The sequence below is a fragment of the Vicia villosa genome, linkage group LG4 (assembly GCF_029867415.1).
Source record: "Vicia villosa cultivar HV-30 ecotype Madison, WI linkage group LG4, Vvil1.0, whole genome shotgun sequence".
Classification (NCBI taxonomy): Eukaryota; Viridiplantae; Streptophyta; class Magnoliopsida; order Fabales; family Fabaceae; genus Vicia; species Vicia villosa.
This window is the reverse complement of record NC_081183.1, coordinates 112,424,617-112,437,735: the sequence shown is the minus strand read 5'-3', so window position 1 is coordinate 112,437,735 and position 13,119 is coordinate 112,424,617. Positions and strand designations below refer to the sequence as shown.

At 37.6% G+C, this 13,119-nt stretch overlaps 1 protein-coding gene across 1 annotated transcript; it reads right to left on the bottom strand.

Annotated features, from left to right (window-relative positions):
• Positions 1-4,866: 4,866 nt before the first annotated feature.
• On the bottom strand, positions 4,867-10,439 carry LOC131597690 (uncharacterized). Its single transcript, XM_058870368.1, has 11 exons — positions 10,397-10,439; positions 7,267-7,412; positions 6,800-7,067; positions 6,462-6,680; positions 6,249-6,339; positions 6,024-6,162; positions 5,808-5,923; positions 5,601-5,721; positions 5,342-5,512; positions 5,177-5,239; positions 4,867-5,082 (listed from the first exon to the last, which is right to left on the bottom strand). Exons 1-11 carry the CDS (start codon positions 10,437-10,439, stop codon positions 4,867-4,869), a joined length of 1,593 nt encoding a protein of 530 aa, XP_058726351.1.
• Between the last annotated feature and the right edge of the window lie 2,680 nt (positions 10,440-13,119).

Genomic DNA, 13,119 nt, shown 5'->3' with positions numbered 1-13,119 from the left:
TATCATGAATTATGAAAGGAGCATCATAATCTTCGTCCTCCGAGAAGTTCTCATCCTCGGATAGATATGCTGTAATGTTATGATAAACAAAATTTAAAGCGAGTAAACGAAAATAACCACATGTGTGGGTGTAGTTGAAACATAATGGCCATCTTCAAAAAAGGGACAGTTAATAATTTCAAATAATAATACAGTTTACTTCCAAAAAGGGTTGTCTGGACAGTAATGAATTTCAACCAAAGATACGGTGCACTATATGGCATTATTAAACTTACTTGCAAAAGGGTCATAGTCGCTATCATTGTCTGAGTCGCTATTAAAATCCAAATTGACCGTAGGTGTAAAAACTGGACATGTTGGCGTCTTTCGATTGTTGGGAGCATGTGTAGGCGTTGAGACCGGCGTATACTCGTCACGACCAAGACTGCCACTATTTTGCGGTACTTGAATTCCATGGACATAACGTTTAACAACTTCGCTGTGGGAGTGAAATATCCAATTAGCATATATAGAGAGTTAGTATTTTTAATAATTGTCAAAGCAATGGTTAGAATGTCAAGTTTGGTACCTTGATCTGCAGACTTCACTTGGAATAGACTGTTTCCTGTTAATTGTTTGGCTGTTGATCTCTGTATTATGATTCATAGGGAGGTTAGGAGCACTGGTTTTTTTCCTAGGCCTGCCCCTGCCAGGTTTTGGGAATGCTGAAGACCTATTCAATTCTCAAAGATTAGTAAGAATCAGTCTTACAAATATATAGGTGGTATGAAGGGTAATTTAATAACATGATCAAATAATCTACCAAGGCTGTGGGTTTGCATTTGAGGTCTGAGTTTGCATGTCAGTTTGTTGCGTATTCGTTGGTGTAGGAATCTTTCTGCACAAGCTAAGCGCCATATTTGGAACTCCATATTGATTTCTAGGCCGTCCCCGAGCTGTCTTGGATTCCGGTGGACATCTATTGACACAGAAAATGGGCAATGCATTAGAAATATATAAACATAGCCAGTTGACATATTAGATCAAAACAACGGTTGAAACAGTATGTTCCAAAGAAAAATAATTACAATAATGTGGCTCTATTAGAAGAACTTCCGGCTCGAACGACGTTGTTTTCATGAAGCGGAAGGGGGTGCTGGTTAGTTTTGCTCAGAAGACCAAAAGTATCATTCTCCTTATGTGTAGAAGTTGATGCAAACTTTGAGTAAAGATTTGTTCCTAAGGAGCCTATGTGGCAGCTTCTCAGATTTTTAAAACCGTGTATTAATAGGCTAGGTTCTGTCCCTGCGTCGCTGACATTTGGACTAACAGAATGTTGATCAACTGGTGTTCTTGTAATAATATTTTGGAATGCCTGAGTAAGGTCGGACAAAGGTTGTCTTGGAGTGTGGAAGGTAGGATTATTTATCACAGTCTGGCCACTTACTATTTGTTGAGGACTAACTTTTTGACGTTTAGACCGAATTTCTTTCAAAAGCAACATTCTTCTAGCTCTAGCCTTTTTACCTGATACATTTTGATAATGCTCCATTTGTAGCAACAGAAGGTTATCTACAACAGTGACAATAATATTACAATTAGTAATGGGAACACGATGTCGGTCTTAAAGCAAATGATTCTTAAAAACACTTGTCCAATTAGTAACTTAGAACCATTAATATTGTTCTGTCCTTGGTTGAACAGAAAATTCAATGCTCCTCACTCAAAGTAAATAACAGTTAGCATTAAATTCTCAATGGTAGAGTAAAAAGACATCATCTAAATGAGTTAGAAATGTCAAACAAAAATTTGATACATTAGTTAATGCTCTTATTGAGGTAGATGTGCCATACATTAAATGCTTCAACAAACTTCAATTTGTATAAAGAGATACCGATCAGTGCAATCTAAAATAATTAAACGATGTTTGGCACTATATAGAGAGAAGCAAAGGTCATCCATATTCAACAAATTTTGGCAATCCCTAATGAGAATAAATAAGGGATTACTGAGATAATTGAGTCTCATGCTCCTTCACATGAAAAATAAGGGAAGCACTGTCCTAACTATGGGAAGGTAAATAGGTTTATTCTAATACTTTTGAATACATGATTGTTGCTGTATATACATGACACAGTTATTAATAAGCAGTGTTCAATATACAAATATGTTGAGCAGATATTATTTTGTAGAAGTACTACAAAAGGTAGTCAGAACTCAACACATTTTAGATGTCCCAGCCATGATTCTTGCTGTATATTGAACACTTTGGCAATTAGGTTATGATTCTGTAGATAGCATTGACTATTGACTTAATCACTTATAGGAAATAATCCTGTTTTATCTATCTAAGGGGTTTCTGTAAATGTTAAACTATTGGATAGGTGGTTAACATTAAGTCTGCCAATTAGATGTCCCAGCCATGATTATTGTTGGTTATTGAAATCCTTTTAAATATGGTTATGACTATGTAGATGGCATTATTTATGAATCACTGATAGGAATTAAATCAATAATCCTCTTCTAACTATAAATGCATTTTATGTAAATGTTAAACTATCTAGTCCTATATTTAGCATACATTCATAAGTTAAACCACAGTTCTCCCATTCCACATAGCTTCCTATAACACCCTTATATTCAGTTTCTCTTGATCTTATATTATCTGTTTCATTATTTAGGTTGTGTCTGGCATACCAAATTCGCAGGTAGGAAAAAAGATGACAATCAATGGTAAGTTTAGTAGGTTGCATGAAAATCCAAGTTACATTAATACAGAAGCATACATACATTAATAGGTTAACCAAGCTTAGATTTGCACCTGATGAAGTTATTACAATATCATGTATCGTCCTTGGTTAGCAGGAATGATTAGGGTTGCAAGACTGTTGTTGAAAGGTTCCTAATTGTGCTCAATGCTAAGCCAAGCTCACAGGAAAGGTTCAAGGGAAAAAAAGTTTGGGAAGGTCAGTACAATATTTTTTTCCAATGAATATTATATTAGAACATATTAAAACTATTTTTTTTAGAGTCAAAATATATGTAAATTTTGTAAACAATTCGTGACAGTCCCTACCTAAACCAAAGTTAAGTGTAATCTTATGCTGGGTTGCAGTGAAAGTGTGGTGGTAATTACTAATCTGCTAAGGACAGGTAAATAGTTGGCCATTATAAAATGTAGTTAGGCTTACAAATGTTAAAACTGTGTGAATATTCACAATGCAAAAACTACTTGGTTAGAAAAGCTAAATGTATGCTGCACCAGCTAGAGACAAGACATCATTACATGCTGCAAGTGTGTAGCAGTCTATGAAATGTAGTATAAAGTTACAATACAATTACAACTACATCCCACATTACTTTTGCTTGTGCAGCTTAGAAATTAACATAATTATGGAAGGGATGTCATTAAAAAAAACAGAAGATATGGAAAAGGTTTGACTTACCGTGTCAAGGAGTATATGGCATTTAAGGTTGATGTGACACATATCTCTAGAATTTCCCAAAATGCTGTAATGTGTAGCAATATACCTGTTGTACCTGCACAGAGAAGGACAGTTTTATAGAGTAATCCGCGTGGCCCAATGTGCAATGCTGAAAAAGGTAGCTGTGCATTGTACAATAAATAAATGAAGAAGTGATAGGGCTGCTTTGAAAAACGCAGAATTAATGTTTACCACTGCTCCAATATCTTTAGCAGAGAGATTTTATTGGAAAGATACAGTTATGCTAAGTCTGAAATTTATTTAAAAAAAGTTCTCAAGTGCAAAGGCTTGCATCCAAATGGGCATCGCTAAGTATACCAACTATCATTCAAAGAATCAGTCTTGTGACAGAATTTTAATGTTATTTTAGAATGGAGCATACTGATCTAAGGTTTAGCCCAGTAGTAGGAAAAACATTATGTTCAGCTCATTCTATAACACGCAAGTTATAGTCAAAGTGAGGCAGCATAACTCATCTACTATCTAACAACTTAATCATGGAACATGTTTTGTAATTAGGTAATTATCAGTAAGTATCCATCCAATTGTGTGCTTATTCACCTATACTAATGTTAACTGTGGTTTCATAAGTTAATTCATATTTACGACTTGCAGGTAGAACATGTAGAAGTTGTGTGATGTCCAATAAGACCATCCATAGTTATAAATATTTGTCCAAATAATTCATTGAGATATTAACACAATAGGATTTTCATTGATTCTTTCTAAATAATTATACATTACACAGCTCACATAAATTCTTCCATTGTTTGCTTATTTTTATTACCTTGTTATGAAAACAGTGAAAAATAAATTTGCTACCTAACAATATCTCAAAGATGGAATTTATTAAACCCAAGTGTTATGTGGAATCTACTGAATATTCAGGAAGCTAATATATTGAAGAAAACTACTGCCAATACATATTCTTCAAAAGTAAGTTAGGCTGCATTAGTGATAATATTGTATGCTAATTTTCAGCATTGGTAAATGTATGCACAATTAGGATAATGTAGTTATGTGATTAGGAGAATTGTAAAATACTGTAGGTGAGTAGGGAACATGTAGTTATGTATTAGGGTATATGTAGATCAGTTGTTATTCTTGCAGGATGTTTGGTTATTTTGCAACCCAGCCTTTTTGAATCACTATATAAGCAAGCAATTCTAAACATTTAAGACGAATTAGATATTTATAATATCTGAAAGATTACAAAACATGTGGAATATTGCTTGAAGGAGTTATAGTAATACCAAGTCATGGCATAGATAACTAATAATGAGAGTAGTTCAGAAAAGAGTAGTTCAGAAATCAGTGAAGTTAGTGGAATAAATCCTTACACTTCCAAAATGCTAGATACAGCAACAAAATAGAGAGAAATTGTTGAAATAAACCCACCAAATCATTCCTTCTTCAAATGCTTAAGCTTTTTTCCAGTCTTGGCCTTAGTGGCGGATTGTTTGGGAGTGATCTCCTCAGCTTGGATGATATCATTAACCGAGTTTGACTCTGAACCCCTCTTAGCTGGAGTACTGTTGGAGCTTGCTTCTGGGCTCCAAGTCGGGTTAGCAGCCGAGTATGGCTCAGCACCGATTGATTGATCCGAAGTTTGTGTGCCCTACAAATGAGACATAGAAAACAGTTAATCATGTTAGGGAGTTAACAGTAGACTGTTTTTTACAATATACAAAAGTAAAGATCCATGAGCTTACTTGGTTTGGAATAAGTATCGGAGCATTCGTGGACGTTTCAAGAACGGTCTGAGGTGGCATGATCTGTAACAGAAAAGAACCAGATTGATATTAATGTAAATCAAAAGTTGGAGTGCTCTAAATGAATATGGAAGTTCTAAAAGAAGCATGAAACATATGAAATACCTCATCTGGGGTGAGGTATTTGTCAAACTTGGCATAAAGACCCTCCTCGTTAAGTATTTTAACGATAGAGAATTGTCGGTACTGTTGTTGATACTTGACGCGAAACACAAATTCTTTATTCAACAAAACATCTAGATGGGCAGGCCAAATTTTAGGATTGTCTTCTCCAGCCTATGCAAAAAAACGAAATTAGTTTAGGATTAATAAGCAAGTAACCGACATAATGCAATAAAAGCGAAAAGCCTGTGAAAATTCTGACCTCTTTCATAACCTGTCTTAGTTCTCTAGCATTCATTTTTGTAAAAGGAATACAATCCTTATCCCAAAAAACAAATGTTCCACTGTGTTCACCATAGACAACTTCAACCTCAACTTTGAACCTACCATGAATAAGCAAGTTCAAGGTCATAGATAGAAATTTTGGTAAGATATTCAATTGGGTAAAAGGGAAAGAATAAGCGCTCACTTAATAACAGGTTCAGGATCTGTATTTCCAGATGACCCAGCATAAGACTCAAAATACCATCTGTTCTTGGAAGCTTTGAAACCGACGGTAGTGCCAATAGTCGTTGCGTAAGAATCCTTTTGCATGGAATATATTGGATCACATAATTCTAATGTTAATGGGTTGATAAGGAATAAGAACATTTTCATTAAAGAAATGATGTAAATTGAGCCAAACCCTTGCTAGTGCAGCGATTACATGGATAGTCTTGACCTCACTCAACTTAGTCCAGAAATTGTTTCCAGATTGCATGGAAGAATCACATGTTAATGATTGGGAAAGGGCAGGTATACCAGATAAATCAGTAGTTCCAAAGCTGTCCACAACATGATAATCATAAACTATTTAATCCAATTGAAACACATAAATTGAATGAATTTTGCAGAGAAGTGGAATCATTACCTAGCTTTGAAATCTGCAACTTGTGGATGGTCCAAGTTAATGAGAAGGCTAGAGCCGTTCCATGCATTCGAAAGAGACGGAAGACCGGAAACTATAATGCAAGGCAAGGGTTTGTAAGGAAGACAGTGTAACATGAAACATGGAATAGTGATGTAAACATTAAAGTAGATACATTTAAACATCAAATAAGAAGCATTGTTAACTAATTGAAACCTGAATTTGGCTTGCACCAGGCATGGGTCAAAACGATAATTGTAGGCCCAGAAGTGTTGTTTGGGGTAGTGTAGTTCATCAATTGCTTGCCGTAAGTTTCCCATAATGCCATCTCGATAACATTCCCTTCAACATCTTGCAAGGTAATATTGACGCAAGATTTCCTACCACCACCGCCCATTTGTGTCTTAACAACATCTTGCAACACCCCTATAACATCTAAAATGTTTGAAGCAAGTAAAGCAACATTAGAAACATTTGAATTCATGGATATGTGAGCTAACATAAGTAGATTCAAAAAAGGAAAGCATATCACAAAAAAAATAGTCTTAGCTCACCATATAAGATGTCATGCTTGTAGTTCCCTTTGAGAAAGTCTTCAATAGGATGAAAAATGAACTTGTGGGTAGGTATGTCGGGTAACACCGCCTTCATCATCGTAGTCCCTCCGTTGAGGACGATCTTGAGTGGGTGGGAACAGACTTTTAAAGGACCTTCGTTGTCCACGGGCTCTCCGTTATACATAATATAAGTCTCATGCTCCTTCACTTGTTCAAACCAATTTGTGAAATCTCTGTTCCAACTTGTGACATGAATCTTATCAGCCTGCGAAGAACATTGTTTAATAATGGTCAGTCTACCATATACACAGTTTTTTAGTAATGGTCAGTCTACCATATACACAGAAGAATGCAAGGTTTTTGGAAAACTATGAACAAAAAGAGTAGATGTTATGACAGAAAGAAAACAGTGATAAATTAAAAAACCACAAACAAACAGTTTTGAATGTTAGGAAAAATGATACCTTTACATCTTGAATGACCATCTCAAGGTGTTGATGGCCATTTTTCTCATTAACAACCCAAAGATCAACAACCCTAATCAACATTTTCCATACTTGGTTCCCCTTGACCAGATCGTTTATCAGAATGGGAGCCCTTGACATTGTTCCTGTGGTAAAACGGAAGCATAACTTGTCAGGCCAAAGAAAAAACAATCTGAATGAAACTGAATAGGAAGCACGAAACCATTACTTTCTCATAGAGCTCTAAAACATTCTGAATGAAACTTAATCAGAAGAACGAAAAAACATTTAAACAAATTCAACGTTGACGATAGTGTGAAGCACGAAAAGGGAGATAACGATTGGAAGGGAGGAGAAACGCTTACCTTACGGTGGGTTCTTCACCGGCGCCGGAAGAGAGCTCTAAAAGAACGGCGAAAAAACGATTGGAAGGGAGGGGCTATGTGAGGAAACAGAGTTGAAGTCGTAGGAAAGAAAGGAAAAGTGTGAGAAGCTGCAGACAAAGTAAAGTAGGCAAGGAGGGAAAGTACATTTTCAAGTGAATGGACCAATAAGAGAAACACACATGGACACAGAGAAAAATGAATTTGTTAATTACCGGAACACCCTTTTTGCAGGTTAATGTATTTTTGGAAGAAGATTATTTTGGGTAGTATGCTCAATTTGATAATATTGGGTAGATAGTAGATTAGAAAAATTTGAGGCCGGATCTGTGATCAGCGGCGAAAACCGAGGGGGACGGTGGCCTTGGTGTTGTTTTTGGGAGATTTCGATCCGTCCCCGCCGCTAAACCTACCGGAGAAGATAACCGGAAGTGGTATCTCCGGCGCCTGATGTTTTGCATGAATCCTATTCCGGTTGCGCACGTGGCATCCCTCTACTGGTCTAGTTTTCTAATGTTTGGCTATTTTTGTCTCATTATAATCATTTGCAATGGAGGTGTAACTCTATGATTGGCCGAGAGCGTTTTTTGTCTTTTTCTTCATTTAATCCAACTTTGACCAATTGATATTCATGTTCAGGCCTATGCTAGTCACGTTCCACAAATAATTCATAAATATTGACATACTGAATAAATAATAAATGAATCACATGCTGATACAATAATGGTGAGAAAGGTGAGCATTGGGCCGCGAGACCTTGGGCCTTGTAACATGTTCAGAATCATACCCCTCCATAGCTAATGCACCACCCTATCCTGGATTGGGCCTCTGCGCACCCATGCTATTCGCCCCCCTGTTTTGGCCCAGAACGCATTTAACTGATTTTAGTTCATAGAAAAACTACTAATGCACCCCCTGGTAGTTTAGTTCTAGTTTTCATTTTAATTTTTTTGTTTTCTTTTATTTTTGCTTCTTAAATCTTTTTTAAATTCTAATAAAAGTACATAAAATTTGTTCATAGATATTTTAGGGTATGTAAATAATTGTCATGATTTTTGTTAATTTTTCTCATTTGTTTTAACCCTTTTTAATAAATCTTTTTCTTCACAATATATTTGAATTTTCTTTGTATCGATACTCCCTTGTAAATAAAACTTGTTAATAGACTTAGGAATTAATTTTAGTCTTGCTTTTTTATAGAACTAATTGATATATGTGTGTTTGTGAATAATAGTTTGTTTGATATAGCTCTCAATTTTATTTGTCGCATATTGATTTTCCTTTACCTATCTCATGTATAGTTTTCCTTATTAAATTGTATAGCTTTTATTATTTTGATTCCCTTGTATAGACAACTTAGACTAGAATTTAGAGATAGTTCCCCTATTTCATTCTTTTCTTTTACACTTTTAAAATACTTAATAAAATACCGACAAGGATCATACCGTTACTATATTTCATAGTAGGAAAGAAATGATTGGGGCGTAGGCCCCGATGTATGTTCTTTTCTACTTAGCGGAGAAGAAATGATTGAGGTGTGAAGCATCGGTGTATTTCTTAACCGTTATTTAGAGAAACGATTGCGGCGTAGGCCTCGATGTGCATTCTCTAAATATTCATAAAAAAACTTCTTTTTGTATCTCTTTTACTTAGCGGAAAAGAAATGATTGAGGTGTGAGGCCTCGATGTATTTCTTAACCGCTATTTAGAGAAACGATTGTGGCGTAGGCCTCGATGTGCGTTCTCTAAATATGCAAAACAAAACTCTTTTTGGTATGATCTAAGTCACAAATTAAATCCCCTTAAAAAAAACCAACCAAAAACACTTAAAACACTAATAAATGGTCAGATTTAAAACAAAGTAAGGAAGTGATGCGAAGCCTTGTAGTAGGTCTTCGTCATCATGGAATTACCCTAAAAGACACAAACCAATCATTTCTTTTTCTTTTGCCTCGTTGGCACCTAAGGGCACTGTTATTTCCGCTCGAACGCATCGTAGGTGATCCCTTATGCAAGAGCGCGAACGTTAATTCCGCCCAACTAAAAAACACAAAAACAAACAGAAAATCGTGAGCCGAGCTACGGTAACTCTGATTCCTAAAAAGGATACGTAGGCAGCGGGGTAGGGCCCGTGCGAGTACAATTCTTTATTTTCCCTACATTTTGCATTCATTCGCATATAGACATAGATATACACCCTTTAGATAGAAACAAACATAGGTGGATACCATCGAGTACGATGGGCGTGAGGGGTGCTAGCACCTTCCCCTTGCGTAACCGACTCCCGTACCTTGATTCTCTGGTCGCAAGACCCTGTTCCTTCCCTTGTTAGGTTTTCTGATATTCCTTTCCCTTATGGGATAAATATATTAGTGGCGACTCTGATCCATTTTTCGCGAGCGTGCGACAGCTGGCGACTCTGCTGGGGAATTACCTAAGCAAGTCGATCCTAGCCTTTGTTTGTTTCTTTTATTGGGTGTTTATTTATTTGTTTATGTGTTTACATTTTGTATATATGCTTGCATATCATGTTTATTTCCTGCTTGCATATCATGTTTACTTTTCGCATGCATCTGGACTATATTATGAGTCCCCGTGGGGGCCACATATTTTCTCTGTTTGCAGGTTGGGTGGGATGATTCTGTGAGGTAAAAGGTCCATTACCCAGACCGAGTATACACTTAGTTTAGCGTGGATAGTTATGTTGGCTCTCGTGGCGCCTGGCACGTAGAGTTGGCATAACATACCACAACCAGGAGAGAACTCGGTGGGGCGATCTCTGTCCGGCATGCTTATGGCCGTAGGCAGGCGCTCTCATTGTTTGTTCGAAATTCCTGGCGACCATTAGGGACCACTTGTCCGTGTCTAGGTTCACCTGTGAGTGGGGAGGGATATACATGACAGGTACCGTTGGTGACTATTCTGTTCTGTTGGTGACTATTGTTCTTATGGCTGTGTGGCACCTATGCCGGACCTTTGACCTTATGACATTCGATTCTGCTCAGAGGCAACACAACAACTCTCTCATATTGGGAGAATCTCCATTGCATCATTTTCATCATGGCATATTTATTTTCAAAAAAAAAAAAAGAGAAAGAAAAGATGTAATAAAAAAAAAAGAAAAAAGAAAAGAAGAAAAATAGTATTATTTCTCATATGCATGCCATTATTCAGGGTATCTGAGGTCATTACTTTTCATCCAGGATGGCTAACAACGTGACCGCTACCAGAGAAGCTACAAGGCGTACTCACACTTACAGTTTCCATCGTGAGGGCATGATTCAGTTGGGACAGTTGGGTGGATTGATTACTGGTCATAATAAAACTGTGTTCACTGAGAACTATGGGAACATCTTGACTCTTTTGTACTCACATGTCGACGATTGGGCTTTATCTACTCTTATCCAGTTCTATGATCCCGACTTGCGTTGTTTCACCTTCTCAGGCTATCAGTTGGCTCCCACTCTCGAGGAGTACTCTCACTTTCTCAATATCAAGGTTCAACACAAGGTTCCTTTTGTTTGTGTCCCAGAGAAGCCTGATTTGGATTACATTGCCAACGCTCTTTATTTGAGCATAGGAGACGTTCATGGAAATTGGAAGAAGAATGGTAACACTCATGGTTTCTACATGAGTTTCTTGATTGAAAGGGCCCAAGAGTCGGCTAACAAAAAGATGTGGGAAGCTTTCAACGCCCTTCTGGCCGTTTTGATTTATGGGATCGTGATGTTCCCTAACATTCACAAGTTCGTTGATCTGGCCGCTATATGTCTTTTCGTGGATAAGAATCCGATCCCTACTTTGCTAGCCGATACGTACTATTCCATTCACTCTCGATATGGGAAAGGGGGAGCCATACGGAATTGTTTGCTGTTGTTATACACCTGGTTTAAGTCCCACCTACCTGCAAGTGGTCCTTTCGTTACTTCTACTCAGAAATGGCCTCAAAGGATCATGGGGCTTACTGCAAACGACATTGTCTGGTGTCATGTCGGAATGAGCATAAAGGAAGTTATAACTAGTTGTGGTACTTTTGACAACGTTCCCCTCATAGGAACAAAAGGTGTTATCAATTACAATCCTAAGCTAGCGCTACGTCAGTTGGGTTTTGCACTTGAAGACAAGCCTTTGGACAGAGAGATATTCGAATCTGTTTGCTTTGAGAAGGGAACTGATCCAAAGGGTCTAGAGAAAGTGAGGAGCGCCTGGAATAGCATCCATACAGATGATCAGACTTCTCTAGGTGAGAAAAATGCTGTTGCCAAACAAGCCTATACAAATCGGGTCGAAGAAAGGGTTAAAGATCGCCTGTTGCCTTTCCCGAAGGTTAACCCATTGTACGAGCAACCACCTAAGGTTCCAAATGCCACTATGCCTGCTGAGAATTGCATCCAAGTGAATACGGAAAGCACCCAATTGCATGAAAAGAGGTCAGATGCGCGACCAAAACATCATCTTGTGGACCAAATAAGGGTTGAGTTGACACATGAAGCCAAGGTGCTGAAAGAAGGATCTTCCAGAGTTCAAAAGAGGGCTAGAATGGAAAAAGGTGAAAGAGATACTACTGTTGTTGTTGAGGATCACCAAGAGATCATAAAAAGGGCCGTAAAAGAGGCAGAAGAGAAACTCAAGCGAGAGTACAGAGAAGACTTGAAGGCTTATAAACTCAAGATAGAAAGGGAGGCTAGAGCTGAAGTGAGGAGTCTAAAAAAGAAACTGGAAGAAGAGACCACCCAAAGGATAGCGGTTGAGACTCAGTTGAAAGGAAGTCACCTCCGCACCGCCCGACTAACAGAAGAAAATGCCAAGCTCAGAGATCGAATGATGGGTATGGAGGACGTATCAGAGAAGGATTATCTCCCAGAATGCAAAGGATGTGACGAACTCAGGGAGTGCTGCAAGAAGCTGGATGGGCATTTGTTTCGCAAAGATGAGGTGATTCAAAGCCTTCTTAAAGGAAGAGATCGAGAAACAACCAAGAAACTGTTTGATGAAACTAAGAAGTGGAGCGACGAGCACTTCAGACAAGGAGGACCTTTGTTTTATATTCAGATGGATTGATGTTTGAGTCTGTATGTTTCGACCACCACCAGACTTGTTGGATGGGGTCTTTTATTTCCCTTGTTGAACTATCTTGTTGATGTATGGCTTGCCCAAGTTAAATTTCTGTTATGAATAAAAAAGAACTAGTTTCTCTTGATACTTATCTTTTGTCACATTGTTAGCTATTCTGGATCAATATTAAATCTTGGATACTCTGAAAATGGCACACCACGTCATACGCACACATGCACTCATACATTCACATTATCACATTGCATTTTTCAGGTTATTGTACAAGAAACTAATTGGGGTCCCTTTCAGCATTCAGATTTCTGCTTCAACAACAAAGCTGACTTCCTTACATCCTTACCGCACCAGGAACAACGAGAAGAGAATCATGGACCAATTTGAACAGAATCAAGCTGAC